Below are 19,983 nucleotides of genomic sequence, written 5' to 3'. Positions count from 1 at the left end.
TTTGAATTTGGCGCCAATACCCGGATCTGTCTCGGATCCGACTCGGATCCGCAACGTTCGGGTGGGCTCGGATTTCATAAATCCGAGTGCGCTCATCCCTAATGACAATGCATACTGTATGTAACCTTGTAATGTAATCTCAACGTGTGCTTTGCTAGATGACATGAGTTTGAATTTATGCAAGTGTCATTAATCTGTTAAAAATAGCCACGACCGGAATAGATAAGAGTCTTGGAGGAGTCTGAAGCCCCAAAGTTGTAAACCATCTAGCTAGCCAAGCAGAACTAGCAAAGGTGGGAAGTCAGGTCTTGTGAACATTCTGATCTCAGGACCTCCCTAGCTCCCTTCGAAAAGCCCTATGACATTTGAGAGATCAATCTGTCCTTTGACAGCTAAACTCCAAAGGTGGGGGGTGAGGGCTATGTGGAAAAAGGGTTTAAAATCTTCTGCTCTAGACATCAAATTGTGCATTTTCATAAGGTAGTCTATCAAGAATGAAATGTCTCATTTTCCTCAATTGTGTTCCCTCAGACACCAGGGGGTAAATGTATCAAGGTCCGATTTTGCAAATCCAGTGATTTTCTCGGGAGAGTTGAAACTCGCAGATGTATGAAGCTGAGATTTCATGTAAAATCGCCAGAGTTGTGCTTCTGTCAAAATCGCTATTTCCAAAATCGCTAGAGATCAAACTCCCGACTGATTGTCATTCCAGCTATACAAGTCTCAAATGTATGAAGCTGCGATTAAGCAAACTCAGGAGAGTTTGCTTTAAAACACGCCAGATACAACACGCTGCTTGCTAGCAGCGTGTTGTATAAACACATCACTGTTACACTGCCCTATCATACTGCCAAAGCTCCGGCAGCTGTCAAATCTGTAAAGAATAGATAAAAGTTTAAAAAAAAAAAAAGCGTGGGGTCCCCCCCTCTATTCAGTATTAACCCTAGTGCTGTCAGGCTACTGCTGGTTCTGTGAAAATCAGGGAAAAAATTAGCGTGGAGTCCCCCTGATTTTCACGGAACCAGCACTAGGCAAACCAGCCGGGTTTGGTGGCACTATAGCAGGGGGACATGTGGCATAGGTTCCCCTGCCATAATGACAACCAACCCCGGCTGTTCAGCGCTGGGCTGGATTCCCTATGTATGTCTTGTTATTAATTTTTGTAAATAAGCCTTGAAAACATTTTTCAGAATAAATAAATTTCATCTAGTGAATTCTCCGTGATTCTTTGTTTGTGAACTTACAAAGCCCAAGGAGTCTCATGCTACAGATGTATGTGATTTAAGTGTGAAACATTAATAAATGGTTTTGGTGAACATAAGGACGTCATAATAAATTTTTTGTGGTGGCAGAAAAGGTGTATTCATTGCTAAGTGACTAAGGTGAAGCCAGCCACGGCCAGCTGTTCAGATTGCTGTATCTGGAACAGGCTGGGCATTCGTGACAATGTCACTCAGAAGCTTGACTTTCTTGTTATGAAGAGAATAGTGAGGTAGTAAATCACATGCACAGCCTTTATGTAAATAAATCATGATTCACTGGAGTGCAGTCCTCCTTTAATAAAACAAAATGCCCTTTTGCTAATTATGTCCACCTCTCCCTTTTACTCCCTTTACGCTAACCTCATTTTAAGGTTTGCACTGTCATGAGGCCCTTAGTGTTTAGACAATTGAATTCCTTTAATGAAAAATAAAAGTCCCTTGCAGGTTTAAAACATTTAAAACACAATGGTTTCACAAAACTGGAACATACATGCTTTGTATGAACGTTATGAAGACACATAGGAATTAAAGCTTTGCAAATCTGAAAATCTGTATTGAATGTGTTTGCAGGTAACTTATATAGAGGCTAATTCCTAAAAGTAATTTTAAAAACTATTAATATATCCCCTGTTCCTGAGTAGTATGTTCCCCTGTGACACACCCCCTCCTCCCCTTCACTGATTAAATTTGGGACCCCACAAAAGAGGATACAATATGCATTACTTGCAATTGCAAAGCTGAATGTGTTTATTTATTGTTTAGTAAAAATAGTATTATTCACAGTAACATCAATACTATTTTCAAAATTAAAGTTGATAACATTTATATTATACTATATTGAGCAAGTGGTAGGAAAAAATAAGAAACAATAAAAATTATCAGATGTAGGTCATATTAACAACATACTATATTTATTGTATTAAATTAATGTGTTTATTACAATGTGTATTCTCTTATGTGGATTATTTGTCATCTTATTTATTCTTTTCTTAATAAACATTAAATGCTTAGGGGGGAATTCATTTCCCCCCGTGTTCCGCCGCACTAAAACTATTACCGTTATTACGGTATTAGTGTGCGTAATTACTGTTATTACAGTAGTTCTAACGCTGGCTTTTTGCTCGCAGCTCAGGGAGCTATACAGTGTATAATGCTGAACGTTCTTGTAGTTCCAGGTACAAGTGAAGGGAAAACGCTCCTCCACGTCACATAATTAAGCATACAACATTAGTGTGGAAACTAGCACCTGACTGACTCAAATCAAATAGTTAAATAATTACTATGTGGATGATGTCATAACATAATATCTGTGGATCCCACAAATGGTCAGTTTGTTTAGAAGGATAAGTCTAGCATATGATGTAATAGGGATAGTATGTACTCTTACCTTAACTTGCTTGTCAAGTTCTTGCTTAAAGATGTCCTGTTTCTCTTTCAACAACTTCTCTTTAACCTGTAGCAATATCATAGTACATTATGTTGTTTGAACTCAAAGAAATATAATCTAATTACATAAACTACTGGTATAGCTGAATAAAGATTTGGGGGTATATGTACTAAGCTGCGGGTTTGAAAAAGTGGAGATGTTGCCTATAGCAACCATTCAGACTCTAGAATCTGATTGGTTGGACAGCTAGAATCTGATTGGTTCCTATAGGCATCTCCACTTTTTCAAAGTAAATATACCCCTGGGACTTGAGTAGTAAACAACTATCACATTCTAGAAATAAAACATATCAATATAGAATGGAAAACATTGTTAAAACGTGTCCAGTTAGCCTAGCCGAAGCCAGCCAGGTCTATATGCAGCTTTTTCCCCTGGGCTATGCCGGTTCAGTAATACAGAACTGGGAAATCAATTTATTTCACCACTTTCAAAAAGTAGTGAAGGAGGGTGTGAGAGGGAGGACCAATCAGGTCCTACTGCTCAGCCCCCCATCCCCTAGTTTTCATTCGGGGCATAAGAGTAACAGAGGAACTCCAAGGAAAATGGGCACATAAATCAGGTTTACTAACTGACCTGCTAGATTCTTACATTCACTGCCTTTTGAAAATAGTTTCTGACGATTTATTATGTTTGTTAAAAGGCTACAGTTTGATTGTTACTGCTCTTTACTTTGAAAGAGGTTGTCTACCTAATTATTGCAGAGAAACAAAGAATAATATGTGTCACTTACAACACTTGTAAGATCCATTAACTCTGTCCATTTACTTCTCAAGTTTGTTACATCAGCTACTTCCTCTCGCGGTATACGCAGCAGATAGGACCTGTAAATCAAACATCAATATTACACTGCGGAAAAATGAGGCACAAACAGTTACACAACCTTTGTTAGGTTTTTACTTTGGCTCGGCTGTAGAGAATAACATTTTAAAATGCCCATTTTTGTCTAAATTAGTGATTTGTCCCCTAATAATAGATGTAGTAATGAAAATAGTAAGGAACTTAAAGTTGCAGGGCACATACAGCAGAAAGATCCTCCCATTCTGAGCTTACTTCCCTAGCCAGAGAGCTCAGTTTTTGAATAGCAAAGAGAAGGAGAAGAAGTTCAAAAACCAACCATAATACCAAGTGAAACAAAGAATCCCGGTGAAATGAAATAAAACACACTTACTGGTCTTGGAAAATCCTTATTTAAAAAATAAATTTTTCACATACAACCCTGAAAAAATATGCAATACAACAAACATCTATACATTGTACCTATTGTGGCATGGAAGAAAACAATTGCCCTGCATGTGATGGCATGGACATGGCGGCACCCTCAAGATACACTTTCATGATCATCAACTTGATGATCAATGGTGATTTAGTGTAAACAAAAACTTTCAATCTTTAAATAAGTTTTTTTAAAAAGTGATTCAAGCACTAGAGCTCATAGCTTGGGCTAATTGCTTGGGGTAAATATATGAAGCTCAAATTTCTGCAAGTCGCCGGAAATCGGCGACTTTGCAGGGGAAATTTAAAGTAGCAATGGCTTGTAAAGGCAAGTTTGCCCCACCCAAAAAGACGCAACCAGTACCAGGCTAAAAACAATACATTTTTATGTGGCACTACAGGTCCTACTGGATGCCAGGGCATGTAGGTGCTTGTAATTCTACAGGTGCCAGGATGCTAGCAGCAATGAGTATGCTGGCAATTGTAGTTCTACTGGAGCTGGCAGGCCGCTTTTGGCGGAGGGACCCCACACTGTTCATGCCTACACAACAGCAGTAACCTGCCCAGGCTTTGAACACTGGTACTTGGATCAAATCTAAATGCGCATTGTATGCTAAATACTGACCCCATTAGTCCTTAAATATAATACATGTGCACTATTCAAAAAACATGATATTTGTGTATATACTTTGATATTTTAAATGAAAATAACATGACAGTGTCAATCATTTTACCTTAGCTGTTCATACGTCATTTCTATAGGTAGATATATTTCATCAATTTTATTTTCCAGGTTTTGCAGATCTTCTAGTAGTGTTAAAATTGAGTTTAACTGCTCCAGACTTTCAACTGGGACGGTGAGTTGCTGCCACACTTTCTCTCGATTTTGCAAAACACTTACAAGATCTTCCTGAAAGGTATTTCAAATGACAAAGCTGTTACTAATAGGAAAAAATAATAGAAAAAAATAATAGAGGAAATTTAAGAAGTGTACTTGAGGCGCGCTGCATAATGCCTTAGTTTAGCATCAGTACATCTGGATTGTACATCCTATGGATTTTAGGGTCTATGCCTACTCTCCAATCTATGGAGATGCCCCCACAAACTGGAAGCTGCGCAACGTGTAAACGTCACATAAAAGTCCAATCTCATATCACAGTAACACCACCAATTCAATAAAACCATTACTCCAAGTTACCTGCCCGACTGTGCCGAGTGTGCTCCAGCTGGAAACAAGACAACATCACATATTGGATCTAGGTCACTAGCGGAGCTGGTACTATAGAGGCTGGATAGTCTTGGAGGCAGCAATATTATCCGTGAATCGGATTACAAGGTCCTCTGGCGGACCATTACAGAACCAGGTGACTGAGAGTTTTTTCTTGCCACCCACACTGTCTGTATATGGAGGGGGCCGTATCTACGGGCTATTATTCATAGTGTTTTCTGTGAAGTTCTCATTATTGATTAGTGCACATGGTTACCTTCGATGTTCCGGATTTATGATTAAGGATTACCTTGTCTCTGGACGATTTTCATCTCTTTTTGCAGCCGCGGTTGTTATTTGTTTGTTTTATTTTTAATTTAGTGTTGTTTTTATCCTTTTTATTATACAGGGTCTATTTGTGTTACTAGAGATCGCTAATTTAGCTTACACTCTGAATACTGATTACTGTCAATTATATTAAATGCAGTGTTATATTTACTGTGTATACTGTGGATTGTCTTACTTCACTTGACAGGAGAACCTCCGAGTATTATGTTTTTTTATTTTATTTGTACTATCTGACTCTTAGCAGCGCGACCCCCATCCGCTGTTTTTGTGAAAACCATTACTATGTCTATCTCCTAAAATACTGCTCAGCTCAGCCTCATACATTAATCATAAGAATAAGGGGCAATGGGATTTTTTTATTATTACAGGTGGCAATGATGTGTGTGTGTGTGAAGCTTTTTATTAGATTGTTTTGTCAAAGAGCAGCACGGAGGAGCAAAACAGGACGTATTAAAGGTATAGGACAAGACCTGAAGACCACCAGCTCTGGGCTAGTGCAAAATCCAGTTCCTCCTGCGGAGTTGAAATAGCCACGTGTTGCTCAGCACAACAAAAAAGCCCCTGCAAATGTTTCCTCTTGACTCTTTCATCTCATTACATAGGAGACAAGTTATTCAGAATGAATGAGGGTGCTCACATTACCCTTTATGAGTTAAAAATGAATGATTAGACATTGTTGGTGGCTGCAGAAGCACAAATATTGGGGGCGCCCACAGCACTTTGTAAATGACCTCCAATGTAATTTAGGTATTAAAGCAAAGGATGAGGATCACTTACCTTAACACGCTGATGTATGATTGTTGCATAGTGAGACTTCCAACTTCCAGCAAATCCTTTTAATGTTTCTTTTATTAATGAGTAATCGAGACAAATGCAGCCTATTTGTAAAATCTAACGAGTAAAGCACAATATTAGTATCTGTGATCTTTACAAGGTATAATATAAGTTTGGTCACAGGTGAAAGCCATTTAAAAAACAGGGAAAATAAAGTGCATTTGTTTGTTTATTAGGCAATAATCACATCCCATAGTATTACATGTGTAACTGGAAATGTACAATAGTGGCCTAGTAGTGACAGCACTGGATTCGTGTAACTGAGCTGGCACAATAGTGTGTGTGTATATGTGTGTGTGTGTGTGTGTGTGTGTAGGGAGGCTTAGAGTTAGTAACTATTGTGGCACAATGGGGCAGCAAGGAGTTGACACTGATGAGCAATAGGCCTGCAAGCAATTATTAGTATTTCCCACAAGGAGCTGTACCCATTAAAGTTGATCTATATTCCTAATAATTAGTTGATTCATGGCTATTGTCTCAGGGGGTAATTCCTTCACTGGGATTTATTTGTGTATGCTCTGCACACAGCGCATAAGCAACTGATAACAGGTAGACAACTTTACATATTAGAAGATGTGATTTTTCTCTATAACAATGTGATTTTTTTCAGTTAAAAATAATTGTTTATTTTTAAATAAATCAGATGTGTTTTCTTATCAATCATAAGTACAATTTTACAATATTTTGTTTAATTTCTAGGCCCATTATATGGGGTAGATGTAGTTGGGTTAAATACTGTCCATTATTTGAGATGAAGAATTTTTGAGGTAAAAATAATGTATTTAAAAATAAAAATCATTGTTATTAAAATTCCTTACCTCAGGATATTCTTTAATTTGTTCTTCAATGTTGAGAAATCGTTCTACTTCATTATGAATAACAGCAAGGCCTGGGTTACCATCTAAAAGCTCCTGACTCTGTATATACATGTTGTCCGCCCACAAGAAGTCATAACATCTTAGACTGAAAACATGCTTTTTCACCACAGGCTTCAAGTCTACAAAAAAAGTCAAATCATTCTCAAGCAAAAAACAAACAAAAATATCATTCCATATTTATTTTTATAAACCATCTAAAATGTCTGGAAAATGTAAATTTAACTGCAAAAATCTGTATGAGTGCTTCTCTGGGGACTGACAGAAATGCAAGGGAAGCTCTTTGTAGAGTACAAGTAAATTAACTTGATCAGTTGTTGAGCTTATATCATAACGCATAATGTGCCAAGAGTACTAAATTATGACACAGGTTCCTGTACCTCCAAAATCTGCATCATGGTAAACTTGTGTCAGAAAATGATCTCTCTTGACATCTAAAATTGTGGTTAAGTTCAACGCCAACCATATTTTTAGATTTAAAATAAATCTGACCGAAATTGTAAATCATATAAGAATGTGTTCTCAATGTATTTGACTACATATATGAGTATGTGCTGCTTTAGTCTTGTCTGTAAATATATTATTTCACAACACATACAGGCCGCCATAACTACAATACTTGGAAATCAAAGGGACGTCCGATTAAACAATCCAGATATGCAAAAAAAGAAAGCAGCTATATTTAATATATTCATAGGGGAATTTAAATTCAACCTCTATGGGGAACAAGGAAACATGAGCTGAGATTTCAGCCTGAACATCGCCTCTTGTATCTGCGGACTGTTCTGGAGACATTACGTTACCATTCACTATTAGTTTATAGACAAACAATTCTTAGAAAGAAAAAAAAAAGTACATCTATATCTAACAGATGCATACATGTGCTTATCAAAGACTACAGGACTTGAATTAAGTATTTATTTTTTTAAATTAAATTAATAAATTGTTCATTTATATATAATACTGAAGGGAAATAAAAGATCATTTACCTCCTACTGATTTCGCAACTTTAGTTGCAATGTGTTGCAGCAGCTCATCTGCCGCCATACACACATGGAAAGATTGTCCTTTCCTCTCTCCTGACCACCACTTCCAAGAATCACTAATATTTATGATTGAAAGAACAGTTTGATCTAAAGCATCTTGAGTGACTTCTATAGAGGGATCAATCAGAATGTGCGGTATCTGAAACGTGAGTGACAGCCTAAACCTGTGGAAGAGAAGCAAGACTCATGAGTCATGTTTTTCATATAGTTGAAAAAGTGAGGCCACCAGAATCAAAAGGGCAAGGGTTGGAACTACAGACTTCAAACTTGCTGTGTTGCCCCCTGCTTCAAAGATGTTATATGATGTTAGAAGGCCCTGGGCAACTTATAAAGATATGTGTTCAATGATATGTTAGTAGAAATAATGTCAATGCAGAGACTGAGTTAGCTTTGATTTTGACCCTTTTAAGCCTAGTCATTGGTTAAAAGACTAGCCTAGTGGTCTCTAAAAGACACTGCAACCCTTTGCAAAAGAAGAGCATATCTCCAAGCTAGCCCAGTCAACTCCCCTTTTTCTTATTTAAACATGAAACCTGCAAAATTGCCTTATTTTGTGCTTAGTGCTGCACCAGATGCAGAAAAATGACTGCCTTTAAATGCCCACAGCCCACCGCATTCAGACAATTACCCAGCAAAGTCACTATTTTCCTATACCAAAAATTAGTAGATGCACAAGTCCAAAGTAGACACAATGACATGACAAATGGATAAAAGTGGCCCCTAAATTGCACACTTAGGGGCGTATTCAATTGTTGCTCCGGGCGCCACCGGAACGAGCGCATTAAAACTATTACCGTTTATACGGTAATATTACGCGTAATTACCGTTCATACAGTAATTTACTCGCTCAATTTTAGCTCGCTGCTCAGGGAGCTGCGAGCTGAAATTGAGCGAGTAATTACCGTATAAACGGTAATAGTTTTAACGCGCTCGTTCCGGCGGCGCCCGGAGCAACAATTGAATACGCCCCTAAGTGGGGTATTCAATTGTCCGCGGGATTCGGCGCGGAAAAACTAATACCGTTAATACGGTAATCCCTCGCTGGATTTCAGCTCGCAGCTCAGGGAGCTGCGAGCTGAAATCCAGCGAGTAAATTACTGTATTAACGGTTTTTCCCGTGCAGGATTACCGTAATAACGGTAATCCTGAGCGGACCACGGGATTTTCGGTAATCCCGCCGACAATTGAATACCCTCCTTAGTCTGTTGTAAATCAATCTAAATTAAAATAGCCTTTTGACTGCTTTGTGTTGAGAGAGGGGCTTTTAAAGCACCTTAAGATTTCTGAATCTTTACCAGGGGTAGACTCTACAAAAAAAATGCTAGTTACTGTATTTGTTTCTACTACTGACAATAGTGAGTATCCTTAAAAAGCTGCTCACCACTGGGCTGTATAGAGGGGTGGGAGTGGGTGGACCAATCAGATCATGCTTCAATATTTCTGCAAAATCTTCAGATTGGTCTTATTGCTCACACCCCCTTCTGCAGCATCACAATGCCCTGGTTTTCAGAGTGCTGGGACTCCTGTGAATAGTGCACTTGGTAGAGTGAATTATTTGACCTGACCTATTTTAGGATAGTGCTGTTAAAGAAACCTTACCGTAACCTCTGTGACTGAAGCTTTGAATCCAAAAGCATATCTTTAAGAGTGCAGATATTAACCAGAGGCCTATTCTTCTGTGACCCAGGTCCATCTGTTGTTTGATTCAATAATTGGAGAAGATCACTTGTGACACATTCCATATTGCATCCTGTAATCTGTGCTAGGGTGAGTAAGGAACGCAAAATACAGGTGTACACAGCATGGTAGAGGTGATCGCTAAGTGACTCTGGAAAATAAGATATACTATTATTTTACAAATTATTCTGAAAAATAAAATAATTTAATGTGGTTTAATTGACTTATATGTTAAATAACATATTTTGTTAAATATTTTTGTTGCCTGTCTTAAAACCCAAGAATGACAATCTCACAATCTAAGTATAAAGAATAAACTCAGCACCCATTGTGCAAGTTGCTATAGAAATAAAAAAACATTGAAACAAACAAAACCAAAAGACATAACAAATGATCTGTATTGGCTCTGCCAATAAAATGTGGGATGCCTGTTAGTTTTCTGAGTAATGTCTAGCAAAGTAAACATTACTCATGCAATATAATCTATCCCACAAATTCAACTAAACAAAGCAGCCTAACTAACAGGATAGGAATATATAAGGGGAAACTTCCTTGTCCCAATTATAATGCACTGCAGAGTATTGTGCATTGTGGGCTGCTAGATAAATATTTAATGCTAGTTGCTGGCACACATTAGAATAAGTTGCCAAAGCATATGTATATAAACTCACCCCTCTGCCTTGCACTAATGCCCACCACAGTCTATGTTTAGCCTTAAGGTCTCCCATGCTGCCTAAACATAACACTGCCTCATGCTGCATTACCACCCCTATATAGTTTTCCAGCTTTTTAATATTGGTTTGCAAGCCATTATCTTAAGGAACAAAATCCTCATGAGCTATTGTAAATAAACAAGTGATGAGACACATACAAATATATATACCTAAAGAGCAGTCATTTTTTTTAAAGCAATGGTTACCATGAACAATAGACACTTGTTGATAATATATGGAATAGAAAATGTTATTTGCTGGTGACGGATCCACATTAACATGTATTTTTAATATTGTTTTAATGTACACTTCCATACCTCTCTAAATCACAAAATAATGTCATCATATTCTAAACAAATTGAAGCGAGGATTTATTAGTTTACATTAAATATAATGGATTAGAATTCGTAGAATATGGTGACTAATCTTGGTAGACAATACTATTTGTGACAGACACTAAATTCAGTGACGATCCTTAATATGAGCAGAGCAATCAGTGTGTGAGTAACGTACCCAGGACTTTACTGGTGATTTCTTCAGGGTAATCCATGCCGGTGTTATCTGAGGATAGGAACACTGACTGTGGTTTACGTAATGGTTTTTTGAGCCAGGATTTAGAAGCAATATTCCTCACAGGGACAAATGTTCTGTTATTTTCTGGGGTGGACTCCTGAAACAAGAGTAAGCAGTAAGTCATACAGATAGGGTCCTTGCAACATAAATTGCCCTTAATAGAAGCACCTTAATAGTAATTTACTAAGTGAAGTGAAATGTAGACTAGCCGGTCTATATATCTGGCACACCTCTGTACTCGCTTATAATATATATATATATATATATATATATATATATATATATATATATATATATAAGTTTACTATTCGACAGGATGGACCAGTAATAAACTTAAAATTACTCCACCTCAGTTGCACCTGAGCAAAGGCATGTACATATGTACTGCATACCTATATCCAACTTGCCCTTTCCCTTTAAATGTCCATTATAATATGAAAATATATATATATATATAGATAGATAGATAGATAGATAGTTAATAGAGTTGAGCGAAATTCTGTAAACTGGAAATGTCGTCCCAACTCTAATTGTTGCACAAAAAAATTACAAATACAGTGCAGAATGGAGTAGCAACAATGGAACTTGAAGACTTTATTGCCGATTTTCGCACCACTGTGAAATAAGCTGTGCCTCAACTAAACTTGAGTTGCACAAAATTTCTTTGTGATTTCACTTGTCTCCTATACCAAGATTGAGGAAAATACACATGTCCGTCAAGTTCAATCTTTCAAGAATTGTAATTGTGTTGATCCAGAGGAAGGCAAAAGAAAACTGCCCCATGAGACAGTTGCCAATTACGGAAGAAAGAAAATAGCTTCCTGACCCAAAAAAAAAGCATTTTGATAATTTCAATAAATGAATAAATGAATATTATACTGCTTGTCTCACTCGGAATATCATTTTAAACAACTCATGGAAATAAGGGAATAGTGTTAGTTCATACATATATAAAATGCATATTTACAATATAGGGTGAATGCCAGCGCTAATTTTTGTGACATTTGTAGGTTCAGAGCAACATTAGACCCCATCATTCGTTACAAAAGAAAAGGTTAGGATTTAGATATATTCAGTTTTGGGCAAAAATTCAGTCTGGAATAAGTTTGTATATTTTTCTCTATAAATTCTTACAACGACTAAAGGGATCTTAGGATCACTTTGAAGTAACTTGAAAGAGGGACTTATCTTCTTTGAAACAAGGGGTTTCTCATCTGTCTACAACAATAGGGGATCAAGAGACAAACTTCATTAATATTGCAACAGGGAGTTCAGTTAGAGACCCCATATATATCACAATAGGGGGCTTACTTAGGAGCTCCATATACATCGCAACAGGAGGCTCAGTGAGAAGCACCATGAACACCACAGAAGGCTTGGTAGGAAGCTTCATATATATCACAGCAGGAGGTTCAGTGAGAAGCGCCATGTACACCACAGAAGGCTCGGTAGGAAGCTTCATATATATATTGCAGCAGGAGGCTCAGTGAGAAGCACCATGAACATCACAGAAGGCTCGGTAAGAAGCTTCATATATATCGCAACAGGAGGCTCAGTTAGAAGTGCCATGTGCACCACAGAAGGCTCGGTAAGAAGCTTCATATATATCGCAACAGGAGGCTCAGTGAGAAGCACCATGAACATCACAGAAGGCTCGGTAGGAAGCTTCATATATATCGCAACAGGAGGCTCAGTGAGAAGCCCATGAACATCACAGAAGGCTCGGTAAGAAGCTTCATATATATCGCAACAGGAGGCTCAGTTAGAAGTGCCATGTACACCACAGAAGGCTTGGTAAGAAGCTTCATATATATCGCAGCAGGAGGCTCAGTTAGAAGTGCCATGTACACCACAGAAGGCTCGGTAAGAAGCTTCATATACATCGCAACAGGAGGCTCAGTGAGAAGCCCATGAACATCACAGAAGGCTTGGTAACAAGCTTCATATATATCGCAACAGGAGGCTTAGTGAGAAGCCCATGAACATCACAGAAGGCTTGGTAACAAGCTTCATATATATCGCAACAGGAGGCTCAGTGAGAAACCCATGAACATCACAGAAGGCTCGGTAACAAGCTTCATATATTTCGCAACAGGAGGCTCAGTTAGAAGTGCCATGTATAACACAGAAGGCTCAGTAAGAAGTTTCATATATATCGCAACAGGAGGCCCAGTTAGAAGTGCCATGTACACCACAGAAGGCTCAGTAGGAAGCTTCATATATATCGCAACAGTGGCTCAGTTAGTAAATCCACACATAACACAAGGATGTGTTGAATTAAAATCTTATAACTTATCCCCTTTTTGTGGTTGGTGATTCTCCCTCAAGTAGTAAGCTTTAGCAAGCATAATTATTTCCATTAATACACTCTATTATTAAAATAATTATGTAACTGCTGCATTGTACACAATCTATTTATTATGTAATAGATTACCTGGAAAGACTTTAGTATATTCAAGATATCTTCAAATCCACTTTTAATGAGACTTGCCATGGCGTCTAATTCATTTTTCTTTTCCAGCAAAGACAACTGCATGAGTTGTCCAAATTCTGCAGGACTCTGAAAGTATAAAGCAATTAATCGCAGTGACAAGAGTACATAATCACAGCACTGATGCTTTTGTTTTAAATCTGCTGCTGGATTTTCTGAGCAGATTAAAGGAAATATTGGGCAGTTTGAACCATTGTATCGTTTCAGCAATCTCCTAGTTTGAGGAAATCGCAGCAATAAGAAAACTTTAAAACTGAAATAGACTGAAAAATCTGTGAGTATGTGGATAAAATGTATATTTTAGCTGGAGTAATCCTTTAATGGTTTATTTGGTAATGGGTTACAATATTGTACCTTTGGTGCGTTTGTGATTTCGTCAACAGGAAGTAAGGCAAAATATGAGACTGCTTCAAGTGTGTCTTCAATCACTTGCTGCTTAATTACTGTGACTTTATTAACAATGGATTGTAGCCTATATAACAAAGATAAAAGGTACATGATATATATGTCACTCATTGTTTTACTCAACCATGTAAAAAATATTCAAGATACGGACTGTTACATAGCAAGCATGATATAGGAGGCTTCTACATTACATACATCTAAGTATTTACCCTGCACATTCTCTTGCTTCTTTTCACCTCTTAAAAGCCCATGACCATCACCCTAATAACATGCCTTTGTAACATTTTTTTTCCAATTCCAACATGAAGCTGTATCCCATTTTGGCAACTATTCCTGGGGTGACTTTGTACCACTTGGAGATGTTGTACTTGGCAAACTACTGTGCAATCTTTATGATTTAAAAGCAGTCATCACCTCCTCCTTGGCATTACAACCCATCATCATCATCATCATCACCATTTATTTATATAGCGCCACTAATTCCGGAGCGCTGTACAGAGAACTCACTCACATTAGTCCCTGCCCCATTGAGGCTTACAGTCTAAATTCCCTAACACACACAGACACATAGGCACACAGACTAGGGTCAATTTGTTAGCCGCCAGTTAACCTACCAGTATGGGTTTTTATTTGGAGTGTGGGAGGAAACCGGAGCACCCGGAGGAAACCCATGCAAACACGGGGAGAACATACAAACTCCTCACAGATAAGGCCATGGTCGGGAATTTAACTCATGACCCCAGTGCTGTAAGGCAGAAATGCTAACCACAGAGCCACCATGCTGCCCAACCCATGAAGGTCCCTGGTCTCCTGGACAATTCAAGCCCAATCCTCTCTATTTCTTCCTCTGATCCTCCTCCTACTAATCCCATCTTCCTTAAATCCATCTCAACATCATCCAACCACCTAGTTCTGGGCCTGCATCTCTGATGCTGTCCTCCTGGGTTCCAGCTGAACACCTTCTTCACTAGCCTGTTTTCCACACAGTCAACTCAAAAACCGCACAGTCAACTCAAAGAGAGCTATACACAATCTGTATTTCACACCACTGCATTTACATGCTATTGTTCCCATGTATGGGACATATAGTATTTCCCATATGGTATGGGCATGTCTCAGAGTAGTAACCTTCTGGTCAGATATATACCTTCGCCCAGCCTTGTTAACCTAGTATATAGTTGGTTATGTATATCCTGCTGATATTGTGTATCATTATTTAGCAAGACCTTGCTCAGGATTTTTCACCTTTTGACAGCAGCACTTGTTTGGTGAAGGAGACCCTCTATGTTGACACTGCTCCATGATAAAGTAGACAATCCTGGTTGGAACTGGTGGTTTACACGCTCCAGATGGGAGGTGAACAACGAAGCGAAGTTCCCAGGGATCATCTGTTGGACTTTTCCATACTCCTTAACTATGTCCTGTAAATTGCTTCTGTACATCTTGAATTTTTCTGCCTTTGGTATAAACACATTCCCAATGTGATACAAATGACAATTTCAACATTAAGGTTTCTAGAGGATATACACACCTTGTTGAGGTTAATATTTATAAAATGTTATAAACCAGTTTTATTATATGCAATTATAATTTGCCTATCTAAGGTGTAAGCATAGTTTCAACTTAAGTTTCCTACTAAATGTTTATGAAAATATAATGCTTTAACTTCTTTGTTGCAGCCTCACTTAAACGAGAAATCATATTCTTTCTTAATGACACATTAACGAGGTTTCAGCAGAAATATAAATTTTACTAAATCTTCTCGCTACACAATAATAGTATTTTGGTAGGGACCCTTCCCTGAGACCACTACTCTTTGCTTTGCTGTATTTAGCACATATAACATCTGTCGATCACCTTCGGCTCTGTTCAGGCTCTCTCTGTACCAGGAGAGATCAGATGCAGTGCCTCCAATTAAAAGCACTAGGAGGTTTATTTATCAAACCTTTTAAAAAACAAAAATGGAAGTGTTGCTCATAACAACCAATCATATTCTAGCTTTACTAGCTGTACATTTTAGAAAATGATAGATAGAATTTGATTGGTTGCTATGGGCAATGCCTCCACTTTTCTTTTTTAGAAGGATTGATAAATATACCTCTAGGCCTCTTACATAAGGGTGTTAATTTTAAATGTGTAACCATGTTCTTACCTATTAAATGTGCTTGGACACCTAGTGGTATATTTATTAAAGCTTCTAAAACAGAAAAGTGGATGTATTACCCATAGCTACCCATCAAATTCTAGCTATCATTTATACAGTACACTCTAGAAAATGATAGCTAGAATCTGATTGGCTACTATGGACAACACCTCCACTTTTCCTTTCAGAAACCTCAGTAAATCTACCCCCAAGAGTCCAAAAAGTAATGTAATCCGTCGGACCTGTACAAATGTATTTTCTGACAAGTGTAAGTGTAAATTTCGATGTTACCTGCAGAATTCAGAAACGTTAATGACATACAAGGAACACTATATTGCTAGGATGCTTTGTGAACATACGATAATTACTCTGCTAAAGGTGAGAATAAAGTGCAAGGTTTCATCACACTTTTAGATAGCATTATTTGTCATAGTCTATGTGCACGAAATCCTGTGTAAGATCTCCCCATCTACAGCTAAAGCTGTGCAGAGTCATTGGTGATAGGCCTAGGTCCAACCCAATATGTAAATGTTGGGACCCTGCTAAAAAAAACAAATGGTTCCGTTCCAGGGGAGGGATCTCCACCAAAGAACTATTATTATGAAGGGAGGTAATTAAGTAATTTAAGATCGAGAATCCTTCCAGTGATTGGATGTTCTTGCAGGTACAGAGGTTTGCACAACAGACACAAATACTCATAGGGAGTATTGTTTATCAATAACATGCATTCAATTACATGTCATTTAAAAATATAAATTCTACTGAAAATAATAGTGATTTGTCTTAGCAGTATTTAGGCAGGAGATGAGGTTGTAGCTTCCAACTTGTTTTAGTACTGTAGATAGTAGTGTGCCTAACCACTCTTCTGGTAGGTCCTCTCATCCCTTATATAAATAACCATACTAGCATTTGTATTATTATTGCATACGCTATAAAAGACAAATAGGATCACATTAATCAATGTTATATCACAAACTAAAAGCTAATTTTGAATTTTCAGCAACAAAATGTTAAAAGTTATTACAGAGATTGTGTTATGACTTCTACGTCAGAATAGCTGCCATAGTCTTCAATGTTTAAGGCCCACGTCTGATCCTGTGAGCTAAATATCAGCCAACATAGTTTATAGATGTGCCCCACACATCCAAACAAACTTTTTCACAAAGATCAAATGTAGTAGCTCAGACAGCAATTACTTACCTATGGTCCGTAAGATAAATACATCATATTACATTGCTGAAAAAACACGTACCTGCTGAAATGCCAGCAGAGCCATTTCTGGAACATTCATCCCAAGTCTCAACATCCATTTTGTCTCTTCGATCAGGTGGAGTATTCTAGTTTAATTGGATATAAACGTTTTGAGAAACAGGTAAAAATCTTAATACAAAATAATTAAGCCATACTATACAGTGATAGATATATACTACAAAATGAACAGCTAAAGACAATGTTAAAAAAGTTAATGGCGAGTGTTTAATAATACAATAAAAAATGCATACAATATTTATCGGACCAGTGTACTGCAATGTGTAGCTGGTACCTTGCAGAGGATAGCTAATGTGCAGGAAACTGTCACTTACCTCAGATCTGTGTTCACCATCAGTTCTTGTGTAACAGGTTCTCGGACAAGTAATGTAAAATTAAGTCCTCTCAGACCTTTGTCTACCTGTGACTTCCACTTCTGATACCACAAGTCTTCGTAAGACACCAAGACAGAAGCTATTCGATTGTACAACTTTATAGTATGTGAATACGTGAGGCACGTTGCCACAATTCTCACACTTTTGAATGCCTTAAAAATGAGAAATGAATAACACATGAATTCAACACAGATTATTACCATGTGTTTATCACATGTTGTAAGTCATGTCAATATAACAGCTAAATTGTTGAAAATCAGTTAAGCAGCTATAACATAAGTTATATCATTCCTGCTACGGCCTATGGACCAGTACAGTATAAGTGCAACACAAAAGCAGTTGTGAACATATCCTAATCAAGTGAATAATTTAAACCAGACATATACTTACTTTCATTGTATTTTCTATCCTTGATAGCAACTTCCGCGACCAGATAATTGCTCCGACCGCAGGTGGCATGTTTCTTGGTAAGACCGGCTCATCCTAAAACGGAGTGTAGTTGTAGCACAATATAATAAACTAGATTTATTGATAGAATGGGATTATTTAAAATAGACAGGCGCAGTACACAAAATGCTTCTCTTTCTATGTACAACCACTTTGTCTAATGTGCATATTACTATAGAGGACTACATTGTACATAAATGTGCCTGATGCTCTGGATCAGTCTGCATGCACCCCATGAGTTGACTGTATGGGCTCCAATATACTAGGTGCAATGCCATGGTCTAGGGATAATACCTCTCCTTTTGTTCTCACCACACCCTCATTTAATCACCAGTACTTTAGTATGGGTGCCTACTTCAGGGTAGATTAAAAAAAGGTATGTATTAAAAAAGGATGCTGCCATTTTCATTGTTGCTTGAGACAGCATTTTAGGGCCCATTCAGACCAATAAACTCAGGCCACCGTTTTGGCATAATATATGCGTGCATTATTAGAATGAATAAAAATGGGATCCTAGCAGAGTGGCTATGGGAGGCTGAAAAAATTAGTGTCTCATCTGTGTATCGGTATATATTAGACTATTAATGTAATGCTTGGTCAATGTGTGGGCTTGCAAACAGCTTCATATAATAGAATTTAACAGTAAGTAGCTCATGAGCCAGACATAAACACTATATGGATGAACTGAATCCTTTCAAAAAAAAAAGTTCTCACTGAACATAGTCATAATTTGTAAATTAAAATGGGGCAACATGATTAAAGCTGGCCAAACTTCTTCAAGAAGTTTAAATACAACAAAAAGTACTGGTTTCAGTGATTCCTTTCAGTTAAAAATATATATATTTGTCAAAAAACTATATTTTATATACCTTAAAGGTTTCATACTCTTGTTGAACCTCTTTCAATTCATCATAGAACCAATCAAATACCTCAACATAGTACTCATTGATAATGTGCTTTATCCCTTGTCTATGGTTCACAATAGAAAACCTGCCAAGAAAAGAGCAGATAGGTAGAAATCATATTTATTTGCCTATAGAGAAAAATACATAAATTGTATAATATTGTTTTTATTATTATTGTTCAAAAACCAGTCAAGTCAATCAAACTCCATTATTAATTCACGTAAAGCTTCCAGTTTCTGGAGATATATTTACAAACGAACACATCATATGTTTTGCTTTAGAAACACAATTAGATGAAAATAGATTATACAATATATTAGATTGCAAGCACATTTGGTTACAGCATCTTTTAACTTCTGTGTCAATGTCAATATATATATTGCCCTGAATGTACAGTGCTGTATAATAAGTTAGTGGTCTTTGTAGAGATATATCATGTGCTCCATTCAATACCATCTTGCTTTTGGACATAATAGTATTACTCAGCTGCCCCAGCAAAATATTTGTCTTAAAATACGATATAACTAGATTGTCTGTTGCTGCGATAAGCAGCTATAGAAAATCTAGTTTAGCATCAGGGCATAGTAAATAGCTCTTAGGTTACCTTAGTAAAGAACAAGTGTAGCATAGTTTAGAAGACTAAAAGAAATGCAACTGTTTAGAATATTACAGTACAAAATCTGAATACAGTGGGCAATTGTTATTTGAACTACTTATTTACTCTATGGGGTCGATTCCATTCGGCCACGTTAGTC

The 19,983-nt window shown here is 37.4% G+C and overlaps 1 protein-coding gene across 1 annotated transcript in view; it reads right to left on the bottom strand.

Annotated features, from left to right (window-relative positions):
- Nucleotides 1-19,983, bottom strand: part of LOC142143197 (dynein axonemal heavy chain 5-like) — a 188,890-nt gene that overhangs the window by 138,626 nt on the left and 30,281 nt on the right. Inside the window, 16 exon segments of the mRNA XM_075200908.1 lie at nt 2,650-2,715; nt 3,440-3,530; nt 4,656-4,827; nt 6,250-6,367; nt 7,129-7,307; nt 8,175-8,395; nt 9,831-9,993; nt 11,135-11,291; nt 12,329-12,412; nt 13,629-13,754; nt 14,040-14,157; nt 15,336-15,547; nt 17,486-17,570; nt 17,817-18,028; nt 18,267-18,359; nt 19,193-19,313. Coding sequence (XP_075057009.1) covers nt 2,650-2,715; nt 3,440-3,530; nt 4,656-4,827; nt 6,250-6,367; nt 7,129-7,307; nt 8,175-8,395; nt 9,831-9,993; nt 11,135-11,291; nt 12,329-12,412; nt 13,629-13,754; nt 14,040-14,157; nt 15,336-15,547; nt 17,486-17,570; nt 17,817-18,028; nt 18,267-18,359; nt 19,193-19,313 — 2,218 coding nt within the window.

The sequence above is a fragment of the Mixophyes fleayi genome, chromosome 3 (genome assembly GCF_038048845.1).
Source record: "Mixophyes fleayi isolate aMixFle1 chromosome 3, aMixFle1.hap1, whole genome shotgun sequence".
NCBI classification, from domain to species: Eukaryota; Metazoa; Chordata; class Amphibia; order Anura; family Limnodynastidae; genus Mixophyes; species Mixophyes fleayi.
The sequence above is the reverse complement of the archived record's forward strand: the minus strand, read 5'-3'. Positions and strand labels throughout refer to the sequence as shown.